Genomic DNA, 21315 nt, shown 5'->3' on the forward strand with positions numbered 1-21315 from the left:
TCACTGTAGTGTAAACCTATTACAAAAAACTGTAAACTAATTTAAATTTTCTCTGGAATTTTGCGAAAATCGCAAGTAGTGAAAATGTTTCTGAAATCATATTGTTTGGTAGTTTGTTAGGGCCCCTAACCAATAACTCCCCTCGTTTTAATAAATTGTATATGTCCCTCTTCAGAACATGTATAGTTAACTGGAGGGGCATATACAATTACATTGGGGGGAAGTTTTAGGTATGGGGAGGGGGGGGGGAGGGGTGTTCTTAAGTAACTTTTTAAGTGATTTAGAGTATATCATATTAAATAGCTTTAACAAAGTTAAAATGAGTTTATTCACAAGAGAATATCTTGGCTTGTTAAAACCCAGTAAATAAATATCAATTATTTCACAATATCAGCATTAGAGATAATGTGACGCTGTTTACTGATTTAGATCAGAATGCCATGTATTTTACAGAATAATTTATATTAAAAAGAATCAATGCAATGTTAAATTTGTTAAACTCGTACCAACCCTGGAAGTAGTGATATTATTGTTAAACATTAAGAAGTGACTTTTCCTACTCATCTCTAAGTGTACATATACCAACAAATTGCATTACTGTAAAATGACTAATTTTCACTGGGTTTAAATTTTGCTGATTTACCAATACAGGCATATTCAGTGGGTTTTAAATTCACGATTTTATCATTTAGATAATGTGTTCTATGCTAAATTTTACATATTCACTGGGTTTTAATTTAGCGCATTTTCTAGTCAGCGAAATAAGCAAAATTAAAACCCAGTGAATAATTAATCCTTTTACAGTAGTTATACACTGAATTATGCATGTGCATTATACGTCTAATTTACTAATAAAACAAATACAGTATGCATATTCTATTCTATTCTATTTCTGAACTTAAACTTCATGTTAAATTATAAATAAATTTCAGCCATGGTGGTCCCTTGTTTAAAATATTTGTCAAATTCACAAACATTCACACCCCTCCTCCATATATTCGTTATCTGCGTATTTACAAATTATTACAAAATAATTACAATGAATTAATTACTTCCTAGTATTGCAATATAATTTATGTCTAAAACATCTTTATGTGTTACTATGGCAATGCATTCACATTATTTGTGGTTGAAATACTATAAAGGATTATAACTATTTACAATTTCAGTAAAAAATGTTATTACTGTTAAATTTTTCTGTATTTTTGATCATCTGTCTGTCTGTCCGTCCGCCCGTCCGTCCGTCTGTCTGTCTGTCTGTCTGTTTGTTTGTCTAATCGTGATTTAACTCCTAATTACACCCTAGACAAAAGTAGTCCCTCATAGTTGTGCAACACTTGGTCCTTGTAATTATTTCACAGTCATAGAAATTAAAGGTATTTTATCACATTTGAAGAAATTTAAATTTCCGTTGTATGGCGCTTGATTGGTTCATCCATAGGAGGTAAGTGACTGGGTGGTTTAAAATCTGTGTCATTTTCTGAACTCCCGTCTCTGTGTCTTCGATGCTTCCTTTTCTTCTTATGGTGTCTCCTACTACGACCGGTATCTTCCATGCTGTCATAAGCATCATCATATTTTTGGCTTGATCGTTTTGACTCGGATCTATCCCACTTGTCCTCCTCGTCGTACCGTTTACTACCATGGTAGCCATCGAGATTCTCATCATAGTTTTTATCTAGAAAATAACATTTGAGATGATTCTTTTAATTTCACCATCATTGACGGCAATTTTTTTTTAGTTTATTGATATTCATATAGACTGTAGGAGACTGTAAACCAATTTTCGCGAATTCAGCTAGTCGTAAAAATCACAAATTTTGTAGTAGTGAAAATTCCTCTGACATAGAGCGTCAGTGATTTTTTGTGAAATTTCGCGATCACGAAAATCACCAGAAAATCTTGAAGTTGCGAAAATTTATAGCAGCGAAAATTAAACAGTTAACAATATACTGTTCCAGATTTAAATAAACCCAATATTAATTTATTGCAGTCTACAAGTTTTGGCAATAGAGTGACAAATAATCAGTGAATGAAGACCAAAATGGATGGAAAAAGATGACATGTTTAGTGTTTTACAAGAGTCTTTACCCGAAACAAATTCGAAACAAATAAGCAGATTGTTCTTTATGACAAATCTTTAAATATCTCTTAATCTGGGAGAATTCATCTTGTACTTTAATTTACAAACTAATTACTCAACCTCTGTAGAAAGACAACCTGTCTAGAAATGACAATTTTTTTTAGTACCTTTTATGGTCACTTTACATTGTTTATATACTTACACTATTGGTAGGTATGCTAAATAAGTACACACCTTTACAGATGTGTGATTCAAATGTGAATCCCATTAGTGACCCCTCCCCCTCCCATCAATTTTATCACTATTCGAAATGAAGTCGAATTCGCCAAACGTTGGATTGTACATCAACCAACAGGTAATGTGAGCTGCGATTAGATCATCATATTGAGAGAACATGCTGAAAATCTGTTTACAAATAGTCATCATATATTATCCAATCAAATGACCATTTGGTTTTATGGTTTTAATTAATTAATTAATTAACCAACAGGATTAATTATTCTTACCACTCTTCATGGTCGACTGGTCATTGGGTTTAATGTTGTAGTCGTTTGGTGTCGCCGCATATCCCTTGTTGTCATCACCGCTTCTCTCATCATTTCTCTTCTTTTTCTTTTTCTTCTCGCTTTTCGTTTTCTCATGATATGCTGACTGTTCACCGTTGGTTGCCGCGGCAACTGTTTTCATTGGGTAACCATCTTCAGTATTCTCAGGGGTTGGACTGATCTTGCTTCGCCTAGCTTTTCTGGCTTTATGTAATTCTTTATCTCTACGCTTTCTATTGGAAGAAAAACAAGTTTAAAAATTCAAATAATAACATTATTCATTTCAAAGTGAATTACCACAGTATTTCTTTTCAATAAATCATTGATATGCATTTGATTTCATTCTAAACTGCCCTGATTTCACATGAAACAAATATTCATGAATTTCAGCAGCTACGAAAATTAAATTAACTTTGTAGGAGCTAGTTTCTGTAATCATTATATAATTTTTAAGATGGTGAATCACAGCGTCTTTTCACAAAATAAAATTGAGAAAAACCATTTACTGTAATTATTTCAGACCCAGATCTGTATTATTTCTAGCTTTCCACACTTTTTTACCAATTGTGTAGGTCTAACAAGATCCAAGTTTATTGTGACCTTCCCCCATACATTTAAATACAGTGCTCATACTCTTTTTCTGAGTGCGCCCTCAATGGCAAACCTATAAAATGGCTTTGTTATCTTTCTCCTTAAGGACTTTCTTCTGTTCATAGAAGCACATCTTAAACAAAGCAGAGAAACCAAAAATGTTTGTTTCTGTGGGAATGACACTTTCCCAAACAAAGTTTTGGCTTTTTTTCAAAATAATAAAACAGCAATAAATGATTTTTTTTCAGTTTCAAAAAAAGTTACATTTGCAGTAAACATCAGAAATATAAACTGACATAGTTTTCAAGTCCATCTTCACTAATAAAATTTGTATTTTGTCTGAAAAAGCAAAATATCATCAAAGTTTTTTTTAAACAGCTTTCTTCAGAATGACTTAGAGGGCATGCTAGCTTACCCTTTGACCCTTGTTGCTCAGTTTAAATACAGCCCCTCAAAGGCAAACAAAAATAGAGTGAACTTACTCATGCAGCTGTAGACCGATAGCGACAACAATGACGATAACCAGGAGTGCAAATGATATGGGTATCATTATAACATTCATGGTATGGTCTATGGGTGGTAGTACTAATGTGTCTCCAATATACATAACTGTATAACCTATTTGCTGTTCAATCATTTCCTCGTTTGACATTATTATACCTGCAAAACATAACATTTTTTAAAACTAGCGCCGAAGGCGCATATTAGTTTTTATGTTTATATAAGAGATTGCATACTTACCTTTGGTTAATGAAATTTTAATTTCATAAACAAATGGGATAATTGCCAATTATCATATAATACTGGTTAAATAAAATCGAAATAACAGTGGATAGCTCCCGTAGGGGGCGTCCTTCCCCTGTCATCTGATTTGCATACTTCCAGATCTTTTTGACCACGATATTGATTCGTAGCTATTTATCTGGGGTGGTTTTGGGTGGGAAGGTAAGTATGCAATCTCTTATATAAACATAAAAACTAATATGCGCCTTCGGCGCTAGTTTTAAAAGTTTATTACAGAGTATTGCATACTAACCCCTTTGGTTAATGAAATTTTAATTTCATAAACAAATGGGACAGATTACCAGAGAATATCTCTTGGCAGATAAATACTACCCCACCTGATTATGGAATTGAAAAAATTCCATCCCCCCAACTGTATAACTCCCGCTAACTGAATAATTCTTGCAGTTGCGGAAAGTTACATGCCCTATTGTTTCGTTACAACTTGGCCTGTCACTAGGTAGCCTAACGAGTGTAGGCCCTGTGACTCGGCCGCTAGGTCTTTCAGGTAATAAGAGAGAAAAGTGTTGCTAGTTTTCCAGGACCCGGCTGCTAGCACCTGGGCTAAAGAAGCTCCGCTAGCAAATGCCAGTGTATTACCTATGCCTCTTAAGTCATGCATCTTGGCAGTGACTTTGCCTGCCTCTGTGCTCAAATACTTATCACTATAAGCGTGGTAAACTGTCTCTTTTACCCATCTCGCTAACGTGAATTTCGACGCCGCTGAGCTTTGTTTACCTTTTTGGTAACAAACGAACATCGACCTTTGACCCCTTCTGACCCCGGAAGTACGTTTCTTATAATAAGCTAGCGCACGTACCGGACAAAGAATTCTGTCTTGTTTTTCATTGGAAATATTGCTCAGTGCCGGGATAACGATCGGAGTCGCCGTCTCGTGCAGTTTCTGATTTTTTCCTCTGAATTTTACTGATGTCATTAAAATCGCTTTATCGGGATAAAACACCGTAAAATTGTCTTCAAATGACAGAGCGTGTATTTCGCTAACTCGCCTCCCTGAAGCGAGTGCTAGTAGAAAAACAGTCTTTTTCGTCCAGTCCTGTAGTGACGCCAATTCCTTCGGTTCGTATGGGAATTGTCGTAGCGCTTCAAGGACTACTGACAAGCTCCATGCAGGTGCTTTGTACCTCTCAATGGGGCCCGCCTGTGTAATAAAGCCCTTGAACAGATCGGAGATTGTCGGGTCATCCGAAATGTTTTTGTCTAGGCTTAGTTTGAGTACAGAGTTGATCGCCGATTTATAGTTTTCTACTGTCCCCGGTTTCAACTTTTTTTCGTTGATCAAATAAGAAAAAAACTCCGCTACTTGGGGCAAAGAGGGATAGAGTGGATGTATATCCCCTGCAAGACACCAATTACGAAATTTTTCCCAGTGGTATTGATACAATCCATTTGAGGAATCCCTAAGCCCGGCCGTCGTTGTTTGCGACACTTGGCTTGAAAACCCTTGCGCAATTCTAAATTGCTGGATAGTTTCCACACGTGAAGTTGGTACAGCTCCGGGTTGGTTGGTGTATAACCGCCGGGTTGTGTCAACGTGATTTCTTGTGGCAGGCTTCTCGGATGGTCCGTTAGCAGAGACAGCAGTAACGGAAACCAAGTCTGAGACGGCCAGTTCAGTGCCACTAGAATCAAGTGCGAGTTCTCCGATTGTTCCAGTTTTTGTAACGTTCGGTGGATCAATGGAAATGGTGGGAATGCGTAACTGAACATTCCGCCCCACTCCATCTGAAGTGCGTCCCACGTCAGTGACTGTTTGTCCGGATAACGCGTCACAAAAACGGGACGTTTTTTGTTTTCCGGTGTTGCAAACAGATCTACCTGGGGTTCCCCCCACATGTCGAACACTAGGTTTACTGCCGTCTGTGACAGCTCCCATTCTGTGTCGTCGTAGGGTTTCCCCCGGGATAGCGAGTCCGCTACACCGTTTTGGACTCCCGGTATATGTTTGCACATCAGCTCGACTTTGTTTTGTGCACACCACTTTAGCACTGCTACAGCATGGTCGTTTAACGACTGTGATTTCGTTCCCCCTTCCTTGTTGAGGTAAGCTACTACAGTCTGATTGTCGGATCTTATTAACACGGCCCGGTTTGTTACCGCTTTTTTGAAGGATTGCAGGGAGAACTGCACCGCTAGCATTTCCAGTCGGTTTATGTGAAATTTCCTTTGTTTTTCGTTCCACTGACCGTGTGCAATCCCGTCCATGCAGTGCCCTCCCCAGCCCGTCATGGATGCGTCCGTCACCAACGTTACTGTCGGTTTCGCCTTGTCCATGGGAATCCCCGCCGTGAGGTTCTTGAGGTTGCCCCACCACGGAAGTGATTCCAGAAAGGCCGGTGTGAACAGTACCGGTTTTTCGTATTTTATCCCGTCCTTTGATAGTCGCATTTTTAACTGTGCGTCTAACACTAGGCGTTGGATCGGTCTGGACTGTAGCGCCGCTCTCGGTACTAAGCCCCTCATCGAAGTTAACATCCCCACTAGTCGCATTACCTGGCGTAGTGTGGCTTGTTTTTGTTTTAGAAATGATTGTATCATTTTTTGTACATTGTCGATTCTGTGCTGGGCTGGTCGGATCATGCCTTTCTCCGCATCCAGTTCCATGCCCAGAAAGACTATTTTCTGCGTCGGTATTAATTCTGATTTTTCCATATTTATCAGAAAACCTAGCTTTAACAGTAGACTGACAGTCCGCTCGGTTGATTGACAAATCAGGTTCCGATTTTGACTTTTTATCAGCCAGTCGTCTAAGTAGGGGTTGACGTCTGCTGCGTTCTTGTGCAGTAACGCCACCACTGTGCGTAGAACTTTTGTAAACAGAAGTGGGGCTGACGTCAGGCCGAAAGGTAGGACGGTGTACTGATACGTTACACCGTTCACCACGAATCGTAACAAGCGCCTGCTTTCTGTGTGTATTGGTATGTGCAGGTAAGCGTCGGTCAAGTCGAGGGACGTCATCCAGTCCCCTTTTTGAATTGACGCTCTCACTAGTGCCGGAGTTAACATTTTGAACGTTTCTTTCTTCACAAATTTGTTCAACTCCTTTAAATCCAGCACCAGCCTGTACCCACCGTTGGATTTCTTGACGGGAAATAACCTCGAGATGAAAGAATTTTTCGGGTTTTGTACCCGCTGAATTACCTTTTTTTCGAGTAGTATTTCCACGCTTTCTTTCAGTATTGTTGACCGAGTAGAGCCCGGTTTCCCCGAAATACATGTTCTTTTTTTTTTTTTGCATTTCGGTTCTTTTATCAACGGTATTCGATACCCGTGTGTTATTATCGATATCACATACGGATCGTTTATAGTTTCTTTCCACCGGGGAATACATTTCTGCAGACGCAGTGCCACCGGCGTCGAGGGACTCACCAACCCTCGGTCGCTTGTGGCGGTATACATTGACATCGCCGATTTCTCCATTTCCCCCTGGAGTGAATGCGGCGTTATATCCCCGTTTAACGTCCTTCCCCCCTTTTTTTCCAACCTGGAGGGGAGTAGGGACTCTGCCTTACGGGTTTCTGTTTTTTCACCGGTCGATGCGTCATTCTCCCTAGGTCCACGCATTCGGCCGGTTGTTTGTTTATACGATCGCCCACCGACCTGAGGTGCGGCCGACCGTGTTTTTGTTGTGCACGATTGAGTTCCCGCCATCCTGGGCACTGAACAAAATCGCTTAATGCACGATGTTTTGCACGACTTGGTTCCCGCCGACCTGGGCACTGAACCGAATCGTTTAATGCAAGTGGTATATGTGTAAGGGGATCTGTGGTTTGATTTGTTTGACAAAAATACTCCGAGACTTGAGTAATATTTGACATGTTTAATCGCACCTTGTTTTGATACATTACCATATTTGCTGACGTATAGTCAGGAAGACTTTTTAGTGTTACCCAGTCTGTTTCGAGAATTGTTTATTCTGTCGCTGCTGGTTTTCACTTTTTCCTTTTGCCTGATTCGGGTTTGCCTTTGCGTTTGCGTTTCCCTTGGGCTGACCCGTAGTAGCTTGGTTAACTGGCTTCGCCTTGGTCGCGATGCTCTGTTTGTTATTAGCGGCTTGCTTGGCTTTAAAGGCGCCTTCGATCATCACACGGTTAACTTTTGCCGCTGCTTTCTCATTCAACTTAGAATTCACAGCGCTGAGTTTTCCGTCGAATAATTTGGTCCCTCTGAAATCGATCGTCGCCAATTCGTTCTTGATTTCAGCGTTGGCGGCTGTCTTTAGCATAGCGGACCAAACTGCTGCACGGCGAGAGTGTTGAATAGTCGCTCGTAACTGGAGGTGACTCTGTATTATGTCAGCGTCGACGACGTTAGTCGCGACCAACAGCGGCTCTAATGTGCTAAACAGTTCATCCTTGGTGATGTTGCCTGTTTTGAATTTCGCTAAGTGAATTTGTGTAGTAGTAGTGAAAAATTCTCTATGGCTTAATGCAAGAGAAGTGTCCCAAACGTTGTTTTCCAATCTACATAGCGTTGACTGGGACAGGCAATACGGGATGTAAACTTGTGGTTTGCCGAGTGGATGTTTCGTTATACTTCCTTCGGCGACCATTTCCCGGACGCATGGCTCCAGTTCTGGTGGTTGTACGCCGAGAGGTCGTTCGTGCAGGCTGGCGTCGGTACCGACCGGTGTTTTCCACTCATCAGCGGGCGGTATGACTTTTTGGTAGCGTCTGCTCCAATCGTCCCGGTTAGTCCCCAAGAAGTCGTCCTTGGTGGCTGTAGCGGTTTTCTCGGTAACTTCACGATCCCATTTGCCTCCTCCGATCACGCGTTGTGTTATAGCAGCGCCCTGTGTCAGTCGGGGAGACCATGGTAGCATTGCTGAAGTCGTAAAAGTGTCCTTTTTCGGCAGTGTAGACAAACCGATCGAGAAACGTGGGGCGTCCGCCATCGGTGGAATCGGTAGAGGTAAGATTTTCTTGACCATAACCGCACCTTTCGTGATAGCATCGGAGCGGATTTTGAATTCGGGGTCCTCCTTGTCGGTACCACTCGCTGTTGTGGTTTTCGACGAGCCGGCCTCCCCCGCGTTGCTTGTAGCATCTTCAGTAGAAAAAATCACGCCTGCCTCAGCCAGTGCGTCTTCAACATTTTCTCGCACCACTGTTGTGTAGGATTTTTTCTTTTCCGCCTGGAGAGCGCTGACACTCCATGCTTTTGGTGGTACCTCTTCGTCTACTGGGTTTTCCAAAACTTTAATTTTTCTGGTCAGTAGATCCACCTTGTTCTGTAAATGAGCTATAACACTTTGCTCATTGTCAGTCTCCTTTGGACGTTTTTGGCTGGGTTCGTCTGCCAATAGTTCGTCCTCAGCGTTGGTAGGTACCGATGAAACCGAAGACTCCTTCAAATGACGTTTTTTGGATTTCTTCTTTCCTGATTTTCCCGTTGACTTGCGTAGGCGGGAATCCCAGTTCCAAGTTTCTATCGGCCAGGCGAGGCAAACACCGCAGTTGATGTGCCCATTACATTTTCTGCCACATGGAATGCAAATACGGTGATCATCGTAAGTGAGCATCGATATATGGCACTCTTCACACTTTCGTCCGAAAGTGTTTGAATCCGAAGTGCTGGGATGAACGGTGTTCAACTCTCCGGTATCCATATTTTCCGCCATCTTGAAACTGAAGGCGGGCTTTTGAGTTTCGTTACTAAAACTACAATTTTTTACTCAAGGTGACTAAGTACGAAGTTCTTGATGTCCACAAGAGCTTCCTGACACACTAATAGTTCGGTGGCTGTGTTGATGGGTGGTAACAATGTATTTCCACCGCAAAAACAATGATATTTTGGCAAGCCCAAATTTCAACCGTGAATCAATCTCGTGGTTAAAAATGGAAGTATGCAAATCAGATGACAGGGGAAGGACGCCCCCTACGGGAGCTATCCACTGTTATTTCGATTTTATTTAACCAGTATTATATGATAATTGGCAATTATCCCATTTGTTTATGAAATTAAAATTTCATTAACCAAAGGGGTTAGTATGCAATACTCTGTAATAAACTAAGGTCAAATACAACATCATCAGTAGGCAATGTACCAAGTGCAAATTTTAAAGAACTACTGAACTAATATTTCACCACCAGATTTTCTTGCCCAAATTATTCTACATTTTTTTTCTTGTATTTTTCAATATTTCAGGAAATGAATCCTAATTATAAAGCCAACAGACAATATTCGAATCAATTTGTGCCTCATTTTTCCCAATCTCCTGAAGGAAAATGCAGACTATAAACATGACTATTTTGTGAATTTGTGATGAAAACAGGGAACTTGAAAATCAAATACACATGTGTTTAATTACATTTTTGGAAATAAATTAGAGTTGACAAAATAGATTGAAAAACTTACTTTTTAATGTATCATATGCAATAACATTGTCTGTACTGGCCACTGTGATGTCAGAGCCACTTGGAATTATCACATAAAACTTGACTTCAAGGTCATTCCCTTTGATATCTCTGGGAAATCCAGCAGTAATCATCACATCATGAACTGTAAATGAACTGAAAGATGAAAATCATTTTAACAATTTAGTTTTTTTGACAAGATACAGCCACTGCAATGTAAGATAATGTTCATGTACAATGGGTGGGCTATTTAAAGTGCCTCTGAAATGGCTGTTATTTTCACACCTAAAATTATCCATTAATACATAAATATTATTATTTTTTCATGTTTCTAAGCATGGATTATTTTTTTAAGTGAAAAAATGTGTTTTAAACTCAATCTACGGCAACTTTATTTTTGTGTATTTTAAAACGAGGCTCCTCATTAGCTTCTTATTTGCATACAGAAATTCCCCTTGTGACATCAGAAGGGGAAGTCGCATGGCAGCTTGCATTGCCGATACGTATAAATAAGGCAAATTTCTTCTGCAGTTTTCTCGTCTTTGACTAAATTTTCACTTATGTACTTGTTCGTCGAGGAGGAATGGACCATAATGAACACATAGTATCAATTATTGTTGCATGGGGTTGAGTTAGGTGCGAAATATGTTCGTTCTGGTATAGCTGGTCACCGTGATCGTCAGCGGCGCACGTTTGTACACTGTCGCTGGACAAAATAGAATTTGACGTCGGAATTATCTCGTTATTTAGCAGGTTACTAGGCACGTCACTACACTGTTTTATTTCATCGATGGTCTGAGTAAAACTTTCAAAATTAAAATAAAAGAGAACATATTTTAACATTCTAAACATTAGACTACAGTGATCACTATAAAATAATTAAAAAAACGACAAATCACAGTTACTTAATAAATGACAGCCGCATGGAAATAAATTGACATTTTGTTGAAATAGGTGAACGCGTCGGGTCACGGCGAGGGCAAGTGCGTTAAAAGCAGCGTTTAATTGGATAACAAAAATAATCGAATTCGACACACATACAGATAAATTCAGAGTGGATTCGAGTTAGCGTGATCCATGGCGTGATTGTCATAATTATAACATCGTATTAAAACTTTATTTGGTGGAAACACATTGACCAAGCCTGGATTCTTATTTCATAAATTATTACGCAGATCAAGCTGCAAGCATGGAGGTAAAAAAGGACAGAGGTGTGAATTCGACATTCAACACCAATCACCAAACAATTCAGAAACTTTTAGCCTTCGAAAATGAAAACAGTTAGCAGTGTGTAAGGACTGTGTAATTTCCTGTTTGTTCGACGCTTCGTTTTCGTGTCACTGTCAAAATTATTGCTACCTTTTACTTAAAAGGGCCTAAATGGCCTCTATAAAAAGGTAATCAGGATCGCAAAAAAAAGTCAACTGATTTGAAACACTTGCCGGACGTCCTTCTCTCTTCTGAAATCCGTCTCGGTGATCATGGGCTGGTCCGAAATCTATTTCTTTCAAAAGTGTTGCGCCAGGTTTACGTTGTCAGCGTTTCTCTTTAAACCTAGTCGTTTTTTTTTTCATGGACGAGGACAGTTCCCCCCCAAAAAGAATCTAAGGTTAAGTGATGTCGCACCTTCGGATCGATTAGAAACGTGTAAATACATACACTATGACTATACATTTCACTGCAACTGCCCACAACACAACATCTAATCAAAGAAAGCTTAGAAAGAACTCCCATGTGCTGAGAGTATTGGAGACACATTAAATATAATTCGAAATTACTTAGCTGAAAACTAATTATGCAAATCAGAAAATTAATATGACCAGATTTGAGTGTAAAACTAATGAGGTCTGCGCAATGTAACAGAAAATCTATGTCTCCAAGTTTAATTGAAATGTGATTAGAACCAAAAAATTATGAATTATTATGCTTATTAGGGAATTAATATGAACAGATTTTTACCCCAAACTAATTAGGTTTGTACATTGTCCTAGAGCATCTTTATACTAAGTTTCATTGAAATGGAATAATTAGTACCGTGAAAACTCCAAAATTTCGACCCCTCTAAAAATTCGTTCGCCTATTTATTTGCCGGGTTTCGGTGTTTTATTTACCTCCAAATTTTCGATTACACTAAAAATTGCCGACTCATTCTTATTCGAAAATTGCGACCAGTTTTAGTTTTCCCACAAACGAAAAAAAACACGATGTGAGCGTTCAAACGGGACCTTCCTCGAAGGCATGAATCCGGGTTTCTGATTGACTGAGAGATTTTATTTTATTGGTAACGAAAATATATTCTAAATAAACGAAGTTTGAAATAAAAACGAACACAAAAATCTCGGCATGCTGCGTTTCTGAATTGTTGATTATTACTGTACTCAGTAGTGATTATAATAATGTACACAAAATAAATTTGTTGAATGGTTATGAAATACAAATAAAAGTCAACTTAGTTTCATCGTAAGCGAATGATTCCGGTCTCGTATAAACGTTTGATGCTGTAGGATATCCGCCATGTTCTCTTAGGTCAAATAGGTCAAATCGCTAATTAACCAATCAAAAAGCTGGATGATGCCAACGTGTTCAAATTACCATAGCTTATTTAAATATGTTAATGTTATTGAACGCAATGCGGAAGAGATTGGTGTTGTAGTACGATGTTTTGGCTTGGATTTTGATGCGAAAACGGCATGATTTTTTTTAAATAAAAAAATTAGTTGTTTTTAAAAAATAAAATGGTCATCTGAAGAATAATTTAACATTGTTCACAGTGATAACAGCTCATTCTCGAAAGGAAGCTTACCTGCTCACGCTAGTCACGATAAAAATCATACACGTGTACTCTTGAATAGACAAACGTCAATGACTACGGTAAAACTTAGACTCTATTTTAGCCGGCAGGATTGATTGAAATGTCCGAAAAATGACGCCAAAATACACCTTAAAAGTCCCATTTTATTTTCTTAAATCCCATTTTATTTTTTAATCCAAGGGCGAATTTACGGCAGAATTTGGTCCCTCAAATAAGGGACACGTGAGCTTTGATTCTAATCGGATACATTGCACTGGGTCGGGGAGATAGTTTGCTAAACTTCCATGCATCTTTTGTCCAATGGGTACCTGTACTTCGAACATTCGCAAGTTTTTCTAGGTAGTGCGAGACAGCTTTGTCTTTTGACCTATTAGTTTTGTGCTGACCTCTTCTCCGCGTCTTGATGTTTTGTTTTGCTTGTCATAATACTCACTGATTGATGACTTTGTTTAGATTTTGAGTTACAACTCGTCCACGACCTTTGCTTTTACCGTGAAACATGAGGAAGTTTACGTCAATTGACGGACATTGCATTTTTTAAAAACTAATGAAGCACACTGTCTATCATCCCCATTTTTTCATTTGCTGATTTCTATTCTGAAAAATTCGACCGTCCGAAAATGCACCTTAATTTTGACTCTAAAAACACGTCACATATCTAACACCAATTATTTAAAACCGGTCGAAATTTTGAAGTTTTTACGGTACTTTAGATATCAGTGTGAAAGCTTAAAATTGGTTAATTATGCAAATTAGGTAATTAATATGTACAGATTTTAACCCACGATTATTCAGGTCTGTCTATTGTCCTACAGCATCCATGTACATTCATTGATATGTGATGTATAGTACCTGAGATATCAGTGTGAAAGTTGGTTAATTATGCAAATTAGGTGATTAATATGCACAAATATTTACCGGAAACTAATTGGGTCTGCATAATTCTAGATTCATTGAAATGTGATGATTAGTACTTTAGATATCAGTAGAAAAGCTGAAAATTAATTACGCAAATTAGGTAATTAATATGCACAATTATTTACCCTAAAACTAATCAGGTCTCTGCATAGTCCTAAAGGATCTATGTACCAAGTTTCATTGAAATGCGATGATTAGTACTTGAGATACCCGTGGAAAAGCTGAAAATTAACTAATTATGCAAATTAGGTGATTAATATGCACAAATATTTATCGAAAACAATCAATCTCTGCATAGTCCTTGAGTATGTAAGTACCAAGTTTCATTGAAATGTAATGCTAACTACTTATATCAAATGCTGAAAATTAATTAATTATGCAAATTAGGTAATTAATATGTACTGATATTACCATAAAAACTATCAGGTCTGTGCAGTGTCGTATGACATCTATGTACCAAGTTTCATTGAAATGTGATGATTAGTACTTGAGATATCAGTGGAAAAACCGAAAATTGACTAATCATTATGCAAATTAGGTAATTAGTGTCCACAAATTATTACCAAAAACTAATCAAAACCTAGCATTAGTTCAGAGCATCTATGTACCAAGTTTCATCAAAATCCAATGAGTGGTTGTTTAGATATCAGTGGAACAGTCATGGAACCACTAAAAAATAGCTAATTATCATGCAAATTAGGTAATTAATATGCACGGATTTTTACCAAAAATTAATCAAATCTGCGCATATGTTCAGAGCATCTATGTACCAAGTTTCATCAAAATCCAATGAGTGGTTCTTTAGATATCAGTGGAACAGTCATAGAACAGCTAAAAATTAGCTAATTATCATGCAAATTAGGTAATTAACGAGCATGGATTTTTACCAAAACCTAATCAAATCTGCGCATTGGCCCAGAGCATCTATGCACCAAGTTTCATCAAAAACTGATGTATGGTTCTTGAGATAGCAGTGGAACAGTCGGACACACATACACACACACACACATACACACATACACACATACACACATACACACATACACACATACACACACACATACAGACACACTAACTGCAAAGACTCCCATTTTGTGCTTCGCACATGGGAGTCAAAAACTCTCTCTCTCTCAATAAAAAGAAAAAAAAAATAGACAAAAAAAAAAGAAAAAACGCTGACCAAAAAATGTATATCGTTTAAAAGTATACTGAACGACTAGTGTTATTACGACTCAGGGGTATGACTTCCTCTCACATTTTGTCATTTGGTGGCGTACTTTCGGAGAGAGTCGGAAATCCGGAAACAGTCGACCGTTTCACGATTGGTGGGCGTGGCTACAACACGAGAAATATCCCAAATTTACTTGGATACGAGTAATTATTTTCAGCAAAAAAATCAATAACTGCCCATTTCAGTGGGACACAGATCTAAAATGGGAAACGTGAGGGTGGGCATTGCACAGGCACTTTAAATATTATATGTATTGGTGCAATCTCTGGGATTACAAAGCTGCATTTTAAGTTACCGGTAAGTGCCACTATGAAAATAATATTTCTCTATAAGCAGCTTATCTTCTTACGTAAAAAACATAAGATTCACATTTTATAAATAAAATAAGTTTAAAAACAAAGAAAATCAGAGACTATAACATTTACAGTTGTGTCAAATAAGCCTATATTGTTGTATACAATTTTACTTTTTTTTGCTCAAAAAATTGTCTCCTCAGCAATCAATAAACTGACTCAACTCTAGGGAAGCATTTTGACTTACAATCTCTATTAAATCAGGCCTGTTTAGAGGACACACTGAGCAGCAGCATAACATATAAGCAGAGTGGGACATACAAAACTGTAAGGATTAAACCCCCTAAGGGACGACGTCAAAAGATCGATGTCGGATAAAGAACTTAATTCCTTTAGTTTTTTTCCAAACCCCCCTACCCCCCACTGAAACTTAATTGATAAATATTGGTCATGGCGTCAGACTACATTCACCATTAAATACAAATTGATAATCGGACAGTAGTATTGCGTAGCAGTTGGTTGCTGGGTGGGTGTAAAAAGATTTTACAAATGCACCTCATTTGATGCACAGATTCACACTCGAACCAAACCATTTTCTCGTCTTCGATGTTTTGTTTTTTTTCCTTTTCTGTTATTTCTGTCCATGATTGGATAGAAAAAAAAAGAACTACAAATATTCCAAGACTTTTTTGACTTCATTAAAAAATAAAATCGTTTTTGCAGGATGGAAAGTTTTTGAGGTCAAAACCCCCCACCCCCAAACTAAAGGAAATAAGTTTTTTATCCGACATCGATCTTTTGACGTCGTCCCTAATTCTAATCATTGAAGTCAACTTTTTTTCAACATTTTTTTTTCCATTTGTATTTTTTTCCATTTTTGATCAAGATCTGGAGACAATTATGCCTATTTTGGTCAAAATTAACCAAAAAATCTAGATAAATGCATAAAAATATTCAAAATTTTACATCAAAATTGTGGTTGGAAAAAAAATTTGCATTTACGTACTTGTTTGGATGGTAACTCTGTAGCGAGCAATCTGCTAAACGTAATTTGCAGTAAGTGTTGGTAATGTTGGCTACAACGGTACGGAACAAAGAACTGGAACCGTCTTCAGTCCACTGTAAGAAAAAAAAAAATTACATTTAGAAAAATCTAGTTAATGCGGTACTGTAAAACTATTTTCACTGACATTTAATTTCACTATTTTGATGTTTTGAGTAATTTCACTGGGTTTGAAGTTCACCAACTTGGCAAGGAAACAATGAGTTTTGTTGTTCTACATATAATAAGTGAATTTAATTTACTGTACTTTATTTTCGCTTGAAATTAATTTTCGCTATTTTCGCTGAAGGAATAATTCAGTGAAAATAAAATCCAGCAAATATACCTTTTTTCCTATATTTTACATTGAACTTGTCAAAAATCAGTGAAAATAGATTCCATACAAAATACCCAAAAAGTCTTCTCAGTGAAAATTAATTCCAGCTAAAATAAAGTATTCTACAGTAGCTTATCAATGAAAAACCAGGGAATAATTAGTGCATTCATAGTATGCACTATAAAATTCAATAACACTGGAAGTCAACAAATGTTACACAATATGGACAGCGTATAAACATATAGTGCTATGGTTGTCAATGTGTAAACGACGATGACAACAAACACAGTGACATTACTGTAAAAGGGTTAATTATTCACTGGGTTTTAATTTTGCTGACTGGAAAATGCACTAAATTAAAACCCAGTGAATATGTAAAATTGAGCATAGAACACATTATCTAAATGATAAAACCATGAATTTAAAACCCAGTGAATATCCCTGAAATGGTAAATCAGTGAAATTTAAACCCAGTGAATATGTAAAATTTAGCATAGAACACATTATCTAAATGATAAAACCGTGAATGTAAAACCCCCTGAATATGCCAGAAATGGTAAATCAGTGAAACTAAAACCCAGTGAATATGTAAAATTTAGCATAGAACACATTATCTAAATGATAAAACCGTGAATGTAAAACCCCCTGAATATGCCAGAAATGGTAAATCAGTGAAATTAAAACCCAGTGAATATGTAAAATTTAGCATAGAACACATTATCTAAATGATAAAACCGTGAATGTAAAACCCCCTGAATATGCCAGAAATGGTAAATCAGTGAAATTAAAACCCAGTGAATATGTAAAATTTAGCATAGAACACATTATCTAAATGATAAAACCGTGAATGTAAAACCCCCTGAATATGCCAGAAATGGTAAATCAGTGAAATTTAAACCCTGTGAAAATTAGTAATTTTACAGTACTTTCCATTAACATCAGTCAATTAAAATTGACAGGGTTTATCATACATACTATTATATTGTACCAATAGCATTATGTTTTTTCTACATTTTTAAATCTGATCTCACCCTACTTTCAACACAATTTCGAACCAATAACAAAAAAACATTTCATTACACATAGCTATTTTTATGTAAATAGTTCAGTTCGTGCATGTATATAATTTTTGAAACATTTTTATTCTAATAATGGTACGGTAATACAATTAATTTATCCCGAAATAAGTCGTTTTGTATTTAGAAGCAATGTCATATAACAATAGGGATTGTTTTTACAAACTCCATGTCACTGAATGAATATAAAATTCAAATAACATTTTCACAGTGAGCTGCAAAGTTTCTTTCATTCATGTAGCACAATTAGGTGTAAATTTATCAATTTCACCGTGATCCATTCAATATTTGAGGGCAGATTAATATATTCCGAGCACACTGAATAAAACAGAGTACAATATAGAAAATGCTGATAAAGTCCAAGTATATATATTACATCAGTGCTCAACAAGTGTTACCATGGCAATGCCAAAAGTATATATGTTACATCAGTGCTTATCAAGTGTTACCATGGCAACATCAAAATATTGTACACTGTGAAGAATATTATTTTATTAATCAAAATGTTTGTAATTTGATCACCTGAAAGAAAGGGGGGGGGAGTGAGTGGGTTTCAGAAAAGTTATGTAAGACGTTGAAAAAAACCCAAGTAATGTTCATCATTTCCTCTTCTGACACGCAGAATTAGCGAAACATTTTTTTTTTCTTTTGTAAAATTAAAAGGATGTACAAAACACAGTACAATAACATGTAATTGGGCAGGCATAATATATTGTAATTTTATAAACTGACACAAAAGGGTAGTTTGCTGTATTTGAGTTGGAATGATAAGGGTTTTTGTACTACACTAACAATTTTTTTATTTATTCTGAGCCATATACATGCAGGTTGGTAATATCTCAAATTACATAACAATAAACAAATACAGCTTGTTTCCATGGTGTCAGCAAATCCCTCATAGCACTCTGGCGGCCATTTTGATTTAGAAAAAAAAATGAAATCTCGACTGACTACTAAAAATAACTCTAGGAGTAAAAATATTTTTCTTCAGATTTTCTGAAGAAACAAAAATATGAAATAAATCAAATATACAAATAGTGTTCATTTTTCAAAATCTTATATTTATAGAAATATATCCTAAAATGAACAAAAACAAATTTGTAGAGTGTCTTTTATTGAAAAGGTTGAGGTTTCCATGGCAATTAACTAGTATCCATAGTGATGGAACAATATGACAATCTAACTGATGGTATATGATTATTGCTGAAAAAATCCAATGAATGCATAAATTAGACAACTCATTTTATAAATTCTTACTGATTTTTTTTTATTTTACAAAGAATAATGCCACCTAGTACAGTTGTACTTGTATCTATATTTTCACTATTGGTATAAAAAGAATAGAATCAACTTCAAGCAATTGACACTGAATTTGCTAAAAAGCTGGCATGTTAGTCTTGTGTGCATATTTATTAAATTTGCATTAACGCAGTGCTAGTAATATACAAAAATGCAAAAGTTTATTTACATGCACTTTTATTGGCGATGCACTTCTAATAGAGAAAATATGGTATTTGTTTTTAAGGAACAATCTTGCAAAAAATATGTTTTCAATAATTATATTATATCGCAGGTAGATGCATTATGAGGTAAACTATTTCATGATTTTATATTATTAATAATATCTTAGGCAATTGTTTGTTTTAATGAACATCTATTGGAGATGCACTTTTAATTGAGAAAATATGGTATTTGTTTTTTATTATTTCATACTATATTACTGTAAAATACATTATTTTTGCTTGGAATTAATTTTCGCTGAAGGAATGATTTTTCCTATATTTTTTATTCAACTCGTTAAAAAATCAGTGAAAATAAATTCCATTACAAAACACCCAAAAAGTCTTTTCAGCGAAAATTAATTCCAGCTTAAATAAAGTATTTTACAGTATGTAAATTAATTTCAGTGTGAGAATCTATGACTCATGTATGTCTTTAATGGTTGCTATGTAGTTGTGCAAATTAAATTTGCCTTCTTTATAGACGCTGAATGAAGGCATTGAGAATTCCTTTTAATGTAATATGATTTAGAAGGTATGTTGTACTTTTTTCATTAGCATATATGTATACATGATTACAGTATTCATCACAAAAATTCATAAACGTTGTTTGAAAAAACTGTAATTCTGAGGTTATCAAACAGCAACATCACAACCTGAAAAGAAAGACTGCTAAACCATAGACCTTGTTTTCTAAGGTCTATGGCTAAACACAACTGGTACTGTAAAAGGATTATTCACTTATATATTATTATATTATTCACTGGGTTTTATTTTGCTTATTTCGCTGACTAGAAAATGCGCTAAATTAAAATTTAGCATAGAACACATTATCTAAATGATAAAACCGTGAATATAAAACCCTATGAATATGCCTGAAATGGTAAATCTGCGAAATTTAAACCCAGTGAAAATTAGTCATTTTACAGTATTTAGTAATGGTCTGAGGAGTTGAGCAAGGGTTATCACCTGAGTTTCTTAATGCCCTCTTCCCCTTCACCCCCCCCCCCCAATTATTAATTAAAATGGTGGAAGGCACTGGAAATGGAAGGTTAATACCAGTATTAAAGTTATGGTGTGGGCCTTAAGGAACTCTTACCTACATTGTGAACCTGATTTTTTTTCAGCTGCACATTACTGTAGTGTCCCTTTCAAGGTATTTTTTTTTTGTAGAACCCAATTTTTTTTATTACATCACATTAAGTTGCTGTGGAAAAACTCACAATTAATTATTGATTTCCTATTGATCATAAGAAAGCTGTCCAATTTTATAAGTACTCAAATTGATTGATTCATTATGTACAAGTTTACATACCGTGTCAAACGTACACATAGACAATGAAAAATAAATCAACATCTCACTATTGATTTTTAGATAATGGAAGCAGATTACTGAGATATTGATTTATGTAGAAATACATGTACAAGATTTGTGGTCAATGGATTTACGATAATAAATTTCACTGTTCAAGCAGGATTATCAGGCTTACCTATAAAATATTTATTGTTATATCTGGGATTATTATTATGAAGCAGGTAATAACCATGTGTGTTAATAGTAGTGTTCACGCTACACGATTCAAGCTAATCTCATATGTTTGCATATTTGGATATGCATTGACGCACAGGAGGAAACAGTGGTAATTAAACTTATTAAAAATACAAATGTATACAAAATCGTTAGTTATTCTAACTATGATTGCTCAGTAAAGTAGCTAGGAAGGTATA

At 36.4% G+C, this 21315-nt stretch overlaps 1 protein-coding gene across 1 annotated transcript in view; it reads right to left on the bottom strand.

Moving 5' to 3' along the window:
- Positions 1 to 1262: 1262 nt before the first annotated feature.
- LOC100376395 (uncharacterized) overlaps positions 1263 to 21315 on the bottom strand; it is a 34005-nt gene continuing 13952 nt past the window's right edge. The window contains exons 3-7 of the mRNA XM_002742353.4: positions 16640 to 16752; positions 10381 to 10535; positions 3702 to 3879; positions 2590 to 2861; positions 1263 to 1678 (exon numbers count right to left, since the gene is read on the bottom strand). Coding sequence (XP_002742399.2) covers positions 1401 to 1678; positions 2590 to 2861; positions 3702 to 3879; positions 10381 to 10535; positions 16640 to 16752 — 996 coding nt within the window. The 3' untranslated portion in view covers positions 1263 to 1400. The remainder of the gene's footprint in view (positions 1679 to 2589; positions 2862 to 3701; positions 3880 to 10380; positions 10536 to 16639; positions 16753 to 21315) is intronic.

Source organism: Saccoglossus kowalevskii, chromosome 14, assembly GCF_978046115.1.
Source record: "Saccoglossus kowalevskii chromosome 14, keSacKowa6.1, whole genome shotgun sequence".
In the NCBI taxonomy this organism is placed as follows: domain Eukaryota; kingdom Metazoa; phylum Hemichordata; class Enteropneusta; family Harrimaniidae; genus Saccoglossus; species Saccoglossus kowalevskii.